Source organism: Paralichthys olivaceus, chromosome 14, assembly GCF_024713975.1.
Source record: "Paralichthys olivaceus isolate ysfri-2021 chromosome 14, ASM2471397v2, whole genome shotgun sequence".
Classification (NCBI taxonomy): domain Eukaryota; kingdom Metazoa; phylum Chordata; class Actinopteri; order Pleuronectiformes; family Paralichthyidae; genus Paralichthys; species Paralichthys olivaceus.
In genome coordinates this window covers 17,426,581-17,440,411 of record NC_091106.1, presented here as the reverse complement: position 1 = coordinate 17,440,411, position 13,831 = coordinate 17,426,581, and the positions used below count along the sequence as shown (strand labels likewise).

General features: G+C 40.1%; 1 protein-coding gene across 1 annotated transcript in view; it reads left to right on the top strand.

Annotated features, from left to right (window-relative positions):
• LOC109636371 (protein bicaudal C homolog 1) overlaps positions 1 to 13,831 on the top strand; it is a 56,244-nt gene that overhangs the window by 5,842 nt on the left and 36,571 nt on the right. Inside the window, exon 2 of the mRNA XM_020098026.2 lies at positions 12,000 to 12,046. Within this exon, the coding sequence (XP_019953585.1) occupies positions 12,000 to 12,046 (47 nt within the window). The remainder of the gene's footprint in view (positions 1 to 11,999; positions 12,047 to 13,831) is intronic.

Below are 13,831 nucleotides of genomic sequence, written 5' to 3'. Positions count from 1 at the left end.
AGATGAGGTTATCATCTGTCATTCGGAGACATTGTGTTGTTTAAACTAGATTCTGACTGGATCCTCTGTGTTGTAGCTGTGGCGGTGCCAAAGCAGCCATTGGTTTAACTTTGGAGCCGTGGACCACTTATAGAGTAGTTGCCGCTGTCGGCAGAAAGAGACGCTTCGTATTCAGTACAGTAGAGATGTGTTTACTTCCAGATGCAGCACTTCTGTCAGTCACAGTTTCTGCCTCCTTTGCCTCACATGGACTTTAGTCTGATTGAACTGTGGCCTGGGAAATGTGAGAGTCTTTAGTTGTCAGCTTGAGGGGAAAGAGATGGAGTGACCTGCAGGAAATATTGATTGTCAATTTGTGCGTTTGTCTAATGTCATGCTGAATGAATACAGGACGCTCAATGCATTGCTTATTAAGAGCAAGAACTAGAATATGGGGGAAATAAGTGTTTATGTTCCGTAGATGGCTTACTAGCCAGGTTTGCTCTGGCAGCTTTTTCCTCAATATTATTGCATTGTGTAAATGATATTCTTTACAAACCTGCTTACTTTTATTGAGTAGTGAAGATATATGTAACAATTCTTCACTAAAATGTCTAGGCCTATATCTACCTGTGGCTTTGCCCTTCTCTGACATAACTTCTGGGGTAAATGATGTACGAAAATCACGCTGTTAGCCAGTCGGCTGTTTTCCCATCCACTGTTAATGGATCATTTATTCATTACCATTTTCTTCTTAACTTAAATAAAACTTTAGACTTTCCCTCAGTATCATCAGGTAGATTTTCATGGTGGTGATGACAACAACTCCCATGATCCCACGCTGCATCACTGTCATCAAACCAGGTCTTTTGTTATTGTTTTGATTGAGAGACCGCTAACAGCTGACATTACGTATTGTATGTTTGAATTACAAGACATTTTAGAGTGAGTGGAATTTCTCACCTCTGCATCATTTGAGAAATATTTTGGTGTATCCCCAAAATGGCCACTTTTCCCAAAGCAGGAAAAATACTCTGGCATAAGCATCGATCCTTCAGGTTGTCCAGAAAATGTGCAGATGTGTGGTTTTCACTCCACAGCAGTATGTCATGCTGCCTTTGTGAAAATAATTAAACACTTGTCTCTGCCAGTGAATCTGTCTGTTGAAAGTTATGTAGAATAACTTCAACAAGCACTTTGTTGATAAAATCTTGCCACTCGCTGTGTACAGAACATTTTGCAGCACTTTAAACTCTAATTTAGATGCTTCAGATGATTTAATTAGTCAATTCCACTCTTCAGTCGGCTTTGCCCAGTTACCTCTCGCCACCTTCCCCCTCTCTTTCCTCTCTTTTGTGCAGTTTTTACAGAAACATGCTGATACAATTAAACAATTCTATTCAACTTTGCTTACGCGTTGAATTCCTTCATCCTGGGCATGATGAAGCTTTCAGGAGCTGTAATATAGTTCACCTTCAGTCCGTGGAAAAACCTGTAATTCATTACTCAAGAAAATAAAACCAGGAGTCCTATTTCAACAGTCCAAGTGGAGCTGGAGTGCTGTGACCCATTTCTCCGCTCCTGGAACTGAAAATGGGCTGAAATGAATACCTGTTTTTCTACATCCCTCAAAGCTCTTTTTCCTCAACTCTTTTCAAAGTGCAGATTTACATTCTGTCTGGTTTGTGGTTGCTATTTTAGAAAGGTTTCTTTGGGAGTGCAGCCCCGACTGATGCCGCACGCGTGCGCACTCACGACTCACACACAAATGCAGAAACGCGAACGCATGCACGCCACCCAGCCACTAACCACTCCCCCCCGAGAGCTTTCAGTGTTTATCCTTTGGAGAACCTCGGGTTTTGGTTTGTTGTTCTCACTCCTCATTCAACATCCAGCACAATCTGCCTTTTCTCCACTTGCCTTGATTGGAGAGAAGGTTTTTTTAAACCGTTCCTTTTAAATCTGCTTGCTGCTGCTGCTGCTGCTGCCAGATTATCTCCATTTGAACCAAAGAGTGAAGGTGGGGAAAGAGGGAAGGGAATCTAATTTTGTATAAATTAGTGGGTGTTTAATTAAAGACCATAGAGCTGTTCTATTATGCATGAATTACTGCTGATTCATATCAGTAGAGATAACTGAGGCTGAGTTTTCAAGTACAATTATTGAAAAGAGAATGTCCATCTTTGAAATCCTTCACAGATTCCTCTTGTGGGAGCAACAGTTGAAAAGTACAGACGAATGTGAAATATGAGTGATTTCTCAAGACTACAATGTTGACAGTGCAACTCTCGACCCGTGAAGTGAGACTGACTCCCTTCGCTCCATGGGGGATCTAACACAGTAGATACCAGGCACCAGGAATGTACAGTGTTGTGTAATGACTTGGCAGCATTCACACAAGGGAGATGAAGGAGGAGACGATAACCCAAACATCTTACCAATGACGGCTAGATGCTTGATGTCTGGTTTCCTGGACTGTACAATTCAACTGTGTGAACTCATAATGAATTTAGTGTTTAAGTGAAAAAAAACAGTTAGTGCCACGGAATATTTCTAATTACTTGACTGTGTCATCCGTGTGACCCCGGGGTCAGTAAGTCCTCGTTTTCTCTGGCAGGGCGTTCGTCTTTGTGTGCCAGAAAGCAACATCTGGCACTCAGTGATTGTATTTGATATCACAGTTACCTGGCAACACTGCAGGAGTTGTGAGGAGGCGTTTTAAGTGCAGAGGTGACTTTGACAGCTGTTCAATTTTATAGGAGATAATTTCTTTACCAAAGGGTTGGAAGTGCTTGTGGAGTCAAAGCGTCAAGTTATATTTCTAAAGATTTCAGTCTAGTGTCACCCGCAGTCACTGGTGGAAGCAAATACAGTTAAATACTTAAGCAAACACTCAGTTAAAGCTGCTTTCACAGAAATACAGCAGTTTTATCTGTTTTAGTGCAGCCAAACGAATTCCATCCATCCATTATCTGTACTGCTTATCCTTTGCAAGTCACAGGGGAGCTAGAGGCATTTCCAGCTGATATTGAGCGAGAGGTGCGTACACCCTGGACAGGTCCCCAGGAAATCGCAGGGCAGACTCACCGAGACAACCATTCACTCTCACATTCACACTCAAGCATTGAAAGTCTCCAATCAACCAAACATCAAACTGCATGTCTTTGAATTGTGGGGAAAAGCCAGAGAAAACCCTCACAGGCATGGCAAGAACATGCAAACTTAAGAACCTTTGGCTGTGAGGCCACAGTGCTAAACCTGCAGAAATAACTGCAGTTGTGATCAGGTGATTCACTATGCCACTATCAATGAAATTATTATTTATAAATCAAATGTTTATTGCTGCAAAAATCCAATTTGTGTATAATTACAAATTATTGCAAAAATATATCTGTTTTCTATATTGTAAATGGGCTGTAAGGTATCATTTATCTTTGTAAAGTGAAGTTTAAGAACAACCATTTTACAAATAATCTCACATAATAAATAAATGGCATGACAACAGTTCTGTTCCGAAAGCAGGATTTGTATTAGGAGGAATATTGTGAAATATAAATAGCCTCCCGATTTCCTTTCAACAAAGTTAAAGCTCGACATGCTTCTCTGGCAGTGTTGATATAAAAGATCACATTAGGTAGACGGCTGCTTCTGCTGTAGTTGTGTACTTCTCCAATCCTTACTTGGTGATTTGCTGCCACTGTTGCGTTGGAGAAACAGTTGAAGTGTTTCTCAAGATGCCAACTTGCCCAAAGTTTGCCAGAGCAACTCACAAGGAGACGGTTCACAACCCATCTTTTCCTTTCACATTTCTGGGAGAATTGAGGGTTGATGGGTGAATCCTTAAGCAGATCTGCATTCATTGACTTGTTGCTCTGTGATAAAGCACCTTGATCTTAAATCTGTCAGATTTTGCAATTTTTATGAAAATCCTTAATCGATATTTATCATGACACTATATCAATATGGCAAAGTACTATTACAAACTCTTTACCTCAACAGAACTTAAACCAATTCACCTTCCCTCCTTGAATGAGCAATACAACTACAACTTGATACTAATTAAGCTTTTAAGTCAAATTGTTTGTCTAACTTTTACTTTCGACATCGTCACTGTAATTTCTGTGTAAGAGAGTCTGAATCAGGGTTTATTGCCGAGTAGGTTTACACATAAAAGGAATTTGCTGTGGTGTGTTTGTGCAAGTTTGAATGGGACCAAACAGTGAGTACAAACACACTGCGGTGTCCGTCCATGGCGCCATCTTAGCTTTATTTAAGGTCATTTAGTTATGAAAAAATCAGATTGCAGATTGATATAGAAACATTATGTCTAAAAATGGTTTAACATAGAGAAAAATGACCCTGTCTTACTCAGGCTGCTGATGTCACATCTGCACGATACAGTGAAAATACACAGACCGATGAACACGGTTTCTTAACTAATGAGCTAGTTGCAACACATGTTTTCATGTCTTGCTGCAGCTCCCTAAGGCTTCCATGTTGAATCAGCTGTGAGCTGCTGAAGCACTGGAGGGAGGGTCGTCTGAGAGCTGGTGCTCACCCGCTCTTTAAAAATATCTAAGGGAAATGTCTTTTTTTTATGTACTAGTATTGCTGTCAGTGTGTGTGTGTGTGTGTGTGTGTGTGTGTGTGTCTAGGGGGTGTGTCAAAAGTCTGGCTTTAATACTAATCCGTCTCACTTCAGTGCATGTGAGCGGACTGACATGTCCACCGTTTCCTAGATTAGGGTTGTCATTTGTTATGAAATCCTATCCAGGGGAAATAGAATTGAAATGCCTGCGTAGACGTTTTCGGTGAAATGTCCCACGTTTCACCTTAAGTCCTCGTGTGGTTATTGCCAGCACAGAGGATTTTGTCTGAGCAGCCCTGCAGTTTTGAGATTTAGCTGGTGCCTTTGGGCTCTTTTGCTTTTTGTAATCTAAATCCTCCCGTCTTCATCGAGATACATTGACGTGAAAGATTTCGCTCAATAATTCTCGGACAGCACGAATATCTCAGCAGCCAGGTGTACAAACTTTCATTATTTGATCATTTTTTGAGTGACTGATATAATAGTAATGGATATTGGTTTACATGTGAGCCATGAGGTATTTTCCCTTGTGTTAATATAATAGTCATTGTGGACTGTCCATTCTAATTTGACTTTTGTTAAACTGCGGCTCACTCTCAACCGTTCCCTTGTACCTGGAGTAGTGTAGAAACAGAAACAAGCTGATCGTGAAAACATCCGTGTCTGATTGGATTTATTAGATTTAAATGTCTGTATTGTTAGTTTGATTGTTGTGTGTGGATTAAAGCCATGACTGTAGAAATCTACGCTATTTACATTCCTCCAGTGTCAAAACAGCGGAATCTCCCAGAAAGTCAAGTCCCTCCACAAAATAATGGATACCAGACCCGGTCGCATCTGCCAGTATCGAGTCCTTTATGCTCTTCCACTGTAACGTCTCGCACTCTTATTTTTTACATGTGACAGTGATTAGAAATATCAAATAATGAAAATTAGAGGATCTGATTAACCATGTTTATTTGATTAATAGATGAATGTTCCATGTTTTTAAAAAATGGGACATTGATTGCAACATGTGATCAAAGCTCAGGGGTCTTGTATCATGTTTCAGCTGTGATGCTTTTACAATCTGCTGCGCTGGGAGGGAGGAGCCCTGCAATGTCCTCATATAACCCGGGTTAAAAGAAAAACAAGATCAGGCCATTCTAGCACTTGTGAAACAAATGAAGCAAATCCGCTTTGATACAAATCAAAGCTACTAAACTCTGAAAAACGTACTTTAAACGAGGGTTATTCTCCAACTCCTCGTCCTATCATTCCATCGATTTGACATATGAAAGGCCTATAATTTACACCCGGGCTTTTTGGTTGGCAGACAAAATAATGGGTTTCTTGGCTATTTAAGTAATGAGGCATGAGCTATGCATATTTGTGGTAAAATGCCTGTCAATTCTTTGAGGAAGGGGCAAAGACAAATGTAAAAGATCTCTCCGCTCTGCTTCTCCTCCTTCTAATCTTATGTCGTTGGCAAGTATAATCTACAAGTAAACATAGACGTCTTGAAGAAGAGAATGTCAATTTGTTGACCACCGTATTTGATTTTGGTGTTTTCCGGCATTGAAAAGTTTGCCAGTCAGCAGCCATCTCCACAGTGCTGTGTCAGCGCTGGAGAACAGCTTGGCTGCACCCAGTATCCTTCTGCTTTACGAAGGAAAAAAAAACAATCTGGCTTCTGTCTGTTTCTTTTTTAATCACGGACGTCTTAGGTGGAAGAGATCCAAAGACAGTACTGCTGCAAAACACTTACAGTCCCTTTTAAACAGTGCTGGGAAATGCCTTAAAAACAGAATGTTTTGCGTGACGGCGAGTTTCAAGTGTTCGCTGAAAACGTCTTGTAGCAAAGGTGATTTTGAAAATGGTAACGGGCTGGAGGTGGAAGGAGAGGAGAATGTTTCCTGAACATAGAGGCCCAATGGCGGTCCAATTCCAAAACTCTACATGGGGTGAGTCCAACTAGTCAGCAGCTGAAATCTGAGTGCACCCTTAAATCTAATAGTAACTTTAACAGCAGTAATCCATAAATATATCCAACGTGCAGTTTTGATGATCTAGCGTGTTGAAGTCGCCCTATAAACGCATTGGACTGCCTTTTTTTCACATTAGCATTTTACTGCAGTTTTGCAATGACCAACCCTTCTGTTCTGTCTACATTGTTTTCAGATGACATTAAGCTGCGGCGGTGGCCAGTTGTTTTTGGTACTCCACTTAATCATTGCGGCATCACCAGCATTACCCACAGCTAACTGGACCACTGACAGTTGGGGTGGAGATTCAGTTGTGTTATGCTAGCCAGGATTAATGCAGCAGCGAGCCTCAAGCAGAGATGAAGACAAAGTTTCAGAGGCTTGGTTAATTCACTTTATTATATCAACAGTTTTTTTTTTTTAAATCTTCTTCGGATGCAATTGACACTAATTTAAGAGGCATCCCTTGTGTCGACTCTGTAGACTTGGAACAGCTCCCTATAGAGCCACAAGAAGTTTTACTTCTCGTCATTCAGTAGTTAACCCTGAGATCTTTAAAAAGACTGTTAAAGTTCTTTTTCTATGTTTGACATGTCAATGAAAAAGACTAAACAATCTGCACAACTGAGTTTTTCTGGCCCTTGCACTGGACGATAACATCAACATTGCTAATCCCCCTCAAATCGATGAGCACAACATTAAAACCTTCTGCTCAGAGGTCGTGAACCGAGCGTAGTGCTTTGGTTAATGACCTTTATTTGCTCTGTAAGAAGCTCCAGTAGCTGCAAATGCCTTCAGCAGCTATTTCCTTTAGAGCAGATTCAAGTTAAAACAGTTGTTAGCGGGTTTTTTAGAAATGTGTTTGTTTTCGTTATTGCAGATTTAGACAGAATCCATACTGTAATATATCTCAGAGCTCATTGGACGCCCTGCTGCCCCTCTCCTGTCTCCACTCTGGGTTCTCCCATGATCAGTTTACACACCACACATGTTCCAACAGCATGTTTTGCTCTCAGCACATGGCTCATATTTTCGCTCATGTTCCGATTCCTTTCCTTTCTGTGCGCTCACATGCCACAGATTATGCTGCATTGTTTGTCTTAGTCTTTGGTTGCTGTGAGGTTAATAACCAAACACATTGTATAAGTTAGTTTTTATTTGCGTCTCTAAATCATGTCGTGGCCTCGTTTGACACTAACATAAGTTTTGACTTGAACATTCAGAACTGCTGACACAGGAACACTGCAAACAAAGTTTCATAGTTTGTGTTCTTTTTAAAATTTATCTGTTGTAACACATCTTTGTATTTGTGTTGTGGAGAATGTGAGACTGGATGAGAGATGTTCCTGACACAGATTCTGATTACCTGGACTTTTCGTGCCGGTCAATATAGACTACTGATCCAATACCTGTGTAATGATTGATCATTGTTGAATGGACTGTTACTAGGGTTATCATTGGCAACACCCCTAGACACTAAGGTCTTCCTCATAGTGCACATGGACATTTTACTTGTGGTACAATCCACAGTGAAATGTTGCCAAATTGCTGACATTTTATCCAGCTCTGGCTGACGCTACTCTCCTGCAAATCACTTCTTCTTCTTCGCAGCTCTAATAACAGTACTTGCCAGTGGCAGTAAAGTGCAACTGCAGCTTTGGTATGACAAAAAAGTGATTTCTGGAAAAAGAAAATTGCTTGTTTTTTCTGGCTGAAACGAATGTACTTTAAAGATCAAGGCTGTATCACATCGTTACATAGATTTGCATTTTTCTTTGATGCCCGACCCAACATTTTTGGCAGTGTTGGAGGGGTTTCTGATGCTGGTATTGGAACATCTCTAAGCCGGATGTACGGAAACTCATTTTCATGTATTAATACAAGAAAATCAGATTCCATTCGGCACAGTTGGGTTGAGGCTGAAAAGTAACAAAAAGTGTTATTGAAATAGTGTTAAAATGAGCAGTTGGTGGTGTTTGTTGTGTAATTACTTGATGCGACTATTGCGTGGCTCTGCTGTAGCTACACGTTTGTCACTGACACCATCCACCCAACACAGACATACATCACATGTTTTTTTTCTTTTATTCGTTCTTCAAACATGCGTCGTATTATTCTTAGAGAAAACATCTGTTACACATCCATGACAGTTCAAGTCAAACATTTAAGTTATCCAATATGATCAAAAGAGTTTAGCATCATTACCAAGCAGAATTTCCTCATGCAAATTGCATTTAAGTGGCATTTTAATTGGTTTGCCACGTACCCGGTTTCATTAATTTGCCAGTGAGAGACTTTATTTTACCTTTGGGATCTATTATTGTTTAGTTGATGAAAGACTAGAAACCACAGAGAAAAACAGCCACTGACTCTTTTCTACTAAATTGTCTTAGTAGACGAGTGGGGAGAAAAACAGGCTGTTAGATGTTACTGCTCGTCTTTTTTTGTTTGTCTTAGTTGTCTTACAGGAAACGCTTCCAGTAACCGGGTCTTTCATAATCTTGGATAACTGCAGGCCACCTAGGAACTAAGAGCTTCTGTCAGAGCTGTTCCTCACGAAACTAAACAGTGCATGTGCCACTAATACTCATTGTCAGTGTTAATCTACTCATCATTTTTTAATTAATTATCCTGTATATTTCATAAATGATGGCGATTACCCGGTGTAATTCCCTCAGCTCTAAATCTCAAACCTCCAGTTATTGAGTGTGGGAAGTTGCGATCAACTGTGTTTTGTATTTTCTTATACAACCAATAAGTTATCACCTTCATCAGAAAGAATAGTCTGGATTTACTTAGTGGAATTGTTTTAAACTATTGAAGAATTGTTTCAGCGATGGTCCTAACTCCTCAGTGAGAAATGTGTCAGTGTTTTTTGGCAAGCTGCTCATCATTTCCACTGTCAGCATAATCTGTCATCTGATTATCCACAGGATGCGTCACTGGGAGCATCAGCCACTTGGTAAAACTACTGTGACTTTCAACAAAACCTGGAGGCGCTCAAAGCTGCAGAACAAGTTTCAGAAGTTGTTTTTGCAACTTTATTTTATCATCTGTGACAGTTTCCATCTGTTGATGTTGCTCTCTTTGTACATTTCTGTCACAACTGTGTTTCCAGAGTTGGTCCTGTATTTAAAACATGGGCATGCAGTAATTGGATGTGTCACAGGTTTACTTTGTGGGTGAAATACTGAATTGGACATTGTCCTATTTAAATTGAGGCTATGCAGATTAAGCGGGATAAGAATGACGGAAGGGTGATAGTTGGTGGTTGGAATATAACTTTCATTTCGTTGACCGCTTTAAGAAAACAGACATCAGAATGCTGTGAAACTATCGTGTTTCTCTGCGTTGGACATCAGTCTCTAAACTACGTCCTTCTTAAATTTCCTTCAAATCATTATTTATCAGCTGAGCTGAGCAGTTTACGTACACAAACCTCATTTTAAGTTAAATCGCCAATTCAGACCGCTCCCCATGTGTTCGTGAACCACGGCCTGGACTTGCCGACTGGGCAGCCTGCATAAGTACATGTGTTCAATTCTCCCGATAACTTCAGCAGCAATGGTTGGAAATGAAACTGTTAAGTGATGGTTTTCATTTTCCGTGTTTCTTCTTTGAAATGTAGTGTTGACAGGAAGAGTCATTACAATGATTTTCACACCCAAGTTTAAAATGGTCATCGTCCTTCAGTTCTGCGTGCAGTGCTGGCATTATATATATATATACACTTTCTAAGGGTAACAGTGTATAAGTACAAATTATTTTAACATAATATTGTAGCTAGAGAATATTAATATTAATATAAGCTTTTAAATTAAGCATTTCCAGACATTTCCGTCTAAAGGAGAAAACACCATCATGTATTCATCATTATCATTCGTCATCATCCATCCAATAATTCCAGAAATCTGTCAGTCTGTATTTGGCTCATATATCTTCAGAACCATGCAATTTTTCAGTATTTATAAACTTTTCATAAACAGATGACCAGAACTCTGGATTCAATGTAATGTAAGTGACATTGTTGATCATAACAGGGTGTTCACAAAATCAGTAATGACAACTGATTCTCCTGTTTGGGGTTCTGAGTCAAGCTTCATTGAACTTTGAATAAACAGGTCATTGTGCAGCAGCAGTGGTCTCAAGGGTTCTGCGGACCGAATCCTGCTAATCTACTTGCTGTGACTCAATTACTGCAGATCACTTTCACAGTTTTAGAAAGAACAGCTGCAAACAGCATCACTACCGGCCAAACAAACGGCCCGTTCCAAACAGGCAGGTTTACCACTTTGCACTCTGGGAAACAAAAGGATAAATAAGGGAATTTCTGTCTCAGATTAACTAATTCTTTTGCTGATATATTTTCACATTACACCAACAAATTAGGCACTTTTATAATCCCCATGTGGTTGCAAAGAATATTTATTCATTTTCTGCCCCTCACAGTTTCCTAAATTCCAAGGTGACATTTTCAGATTCAACAGTCTAAACAATAACAGATACTGGATTTACTTCAACCAACTGGATAAAAATTGATTGATTCATTGAATAAAATCAAACATCGACCCACTGACTGTCACTCAACAGGACTTTTTCTTTCAGTCATCATATCGTTCTTGTTTATGCAGCGAGCTCAGCATTTATGACTGAACTGTTTAACCCACATCGACTGTGCTGCTGCTTCTGACCCAGATTTGCGCAGACAGCAGCAGATCCATCCTGGAGAACGCTGGCTGATATGCTTCATTTAACCTCCCCTGTTCTCCCAAAAGTACAGAGGAACATGAGAGTACTTCTTGGAGAGCAAAGATGTATTTTGCATCAACAGAGCCGCCGCAACTTGAAGGATTTGCAGATGTGTCTCAGTGACTACAGACCCGACCTTCTTTGGTCGTTGGGTTTCTATCCAGCTCCCTGTATCAGCTGAGGAGAGAGTTTCTTGGCTCTTTCACCTGTTTGGGAAAACTACTTTAAAACACCAGTGCTCTCCTAAGTGCTTATTTAGTTTACAGGTTGTTCACAAGTTTTCATATACTGTGGTTCCCAAGGCCGGCAGCGTGCAGTGTGCTGACAGACGGATTTCAAACGTGTGAACGCCTTTTTTGAAGAAGTGTGAAACCGACACCAGTGGACTTGAGTGTGGTTGAAATATTCCATTAACTGCTTCTGTAATACGCCCAAATATTTTCACTGTATCCATCAATTTGTTACACGGAAGCTGTATCCAATCTCTAGGATTATAGATAATGGCTTGGCAAATTTAATGCCGTTACTGCAAATGAGCAGCGCGAGTCGCCGTGCCAAATACAATATCCAAGGAAACGGAGAGCGGCTGCGAGGTTGAGTGAAGATACTGGGACACTTTGAGGTGACCAGATAATCAGTGTGTGATTTGGCTGTGTCAACTTTACACTGGGTACTCGGAACTGAAATGTATTTTTTCCTCTTTCTCCGTCTCTCTCTAGCTGCCACAGAGGGGAGAGTCAACGGCGGGGAGGATTTCTTCCAGAAGGTGAGTTGTGTGTAGTCTGCGTTTGGGTCGTGTTTGCTTTGTCCTTCTCGTCTCTTTCACTCCAGCCCAGCGAGCAGCACTCTCTCTCTCTGTCTCTCTCTGTCTCTCTCTGTAAGGCAGCAGGTGTCGGGTACTCCTCCGGTCACTCATACTGACAAATCCAAACAAACAAAGTCAATAGAACGAAAGTGACGTGAAGTCACTCCGGGGCTCTGATCCTATAACACAGCTGACACAACACACTGATCCCCCCCTCTCTTACATAATGTACCATAATAAAACCAGATCATCTCTGTGGTGTAATAGGAGAGAGCAGTTAAAGACAGGCCTGACAGGACAGAACCGCCTCATTGACTTTGTCACTCGTTTAATTAGTTAACGTGATAAAGGTTCATTACATGCAATGAAACAAGGATCCGCGTCTGTGATTTTAAATAGTGTTGAATAGGAATTCTTCACTCAGTGTTTGACCTTGTCTGGTTTCTAAGTTCATTTTGAATTAATGATCTTTCATGCGAGTTATGACAACGAGGAATTTTATTAAGTTTGTTTATTAAAGACATAATATTTGAACATGCATTCATCTTGCAGCTGAGTTTCCTCAAGTTTTATTGTATAGTCCTGATTATGGCTGATAAATATAAACTTTATAGAACAATAAACATGTGTGTGAAAAATGCATCAATTATTAATCAACTAACTTCATGAAAATCCAGTAAACTAATTTTTTTTAATCAAATTGTCTACACTACTGCAGAAATGTTTTGAACGGATAGTTTCCACTGCTTTTACAAAAATCTCCATCTTTATTTTATGAAATATCTCCAGCCAGACATGAACAAATATCTGCATGGGTGTGATCAGGGCATAAATCCAAACCTTGCCATTGTTCTTCTGAGGCCGTCTCTCCTTGTTCTTCTTGAAGATGGTTCTTTACGACTCTGTGTTTGGATCGTTGACGTGCTGCAGACTGAATATTGGCCTCCCTCATGACGTGTGATGGATAACAATCCAAACTCCTGAAATCTGTGTTTTCACAGTGCCTTATATCCATCTGAAAATAATTTATCTTGGTAAATTCTTATTTCATATTTTCCAACTCTAATCTTGACACAGTTCATTGTGAAGCACAATCTGACCACAGTTGGCTTCATTATTAGGAAAAACAGACATTAACAGCTGTGGAGAGAGAACATGTCTTATGAATTGGCAAATAATTGATTCTGATACACCCCATTTAAATCATTTAAACCCTAACTACTGGTGTATGTGCGTGTGTGCCCGTCAGTATCATCTTGAAATGAATCAGAAAAAAATGAAAAAAATCACATTTGATCTTCGAGTATTAGCGTTAACGGAGTTTTGTTACCCTGGAGGATTCCTGTTAATCGTGTGGTTCTCTTTTAACTGTCCGAAGTGGTTTTGTTTGTGTTTCCCGAGAATGTTTAAGCCCCTCTATAGTATGTTAATGGACTGTAATGAAATAAATGATGGACAGCGGTTTGTTTTAGTATTCCCCTTTTGTCTATTTTCCGTATTTGGTTTTGGAGGTTAGGAAGCTTGAGTTAAATGTCAAAGAAGGAGGCAATTTAACCGTCCCTGAAGCAGTTTTCAAAAAACCAAGTAATGCAAACCAGGCGCCTTAAGATTCTGCTCCATGGAATTTTAACAAGGGCTGTAGATATACTGTAGCTGTGTCTCCACCTCTTTTGGTTTGGATGTAACTGTAAAGTTTTAGATGTTCAATGTAGGTGTGAAGTCTGACAAAATTTGGCTGCTGGCGTG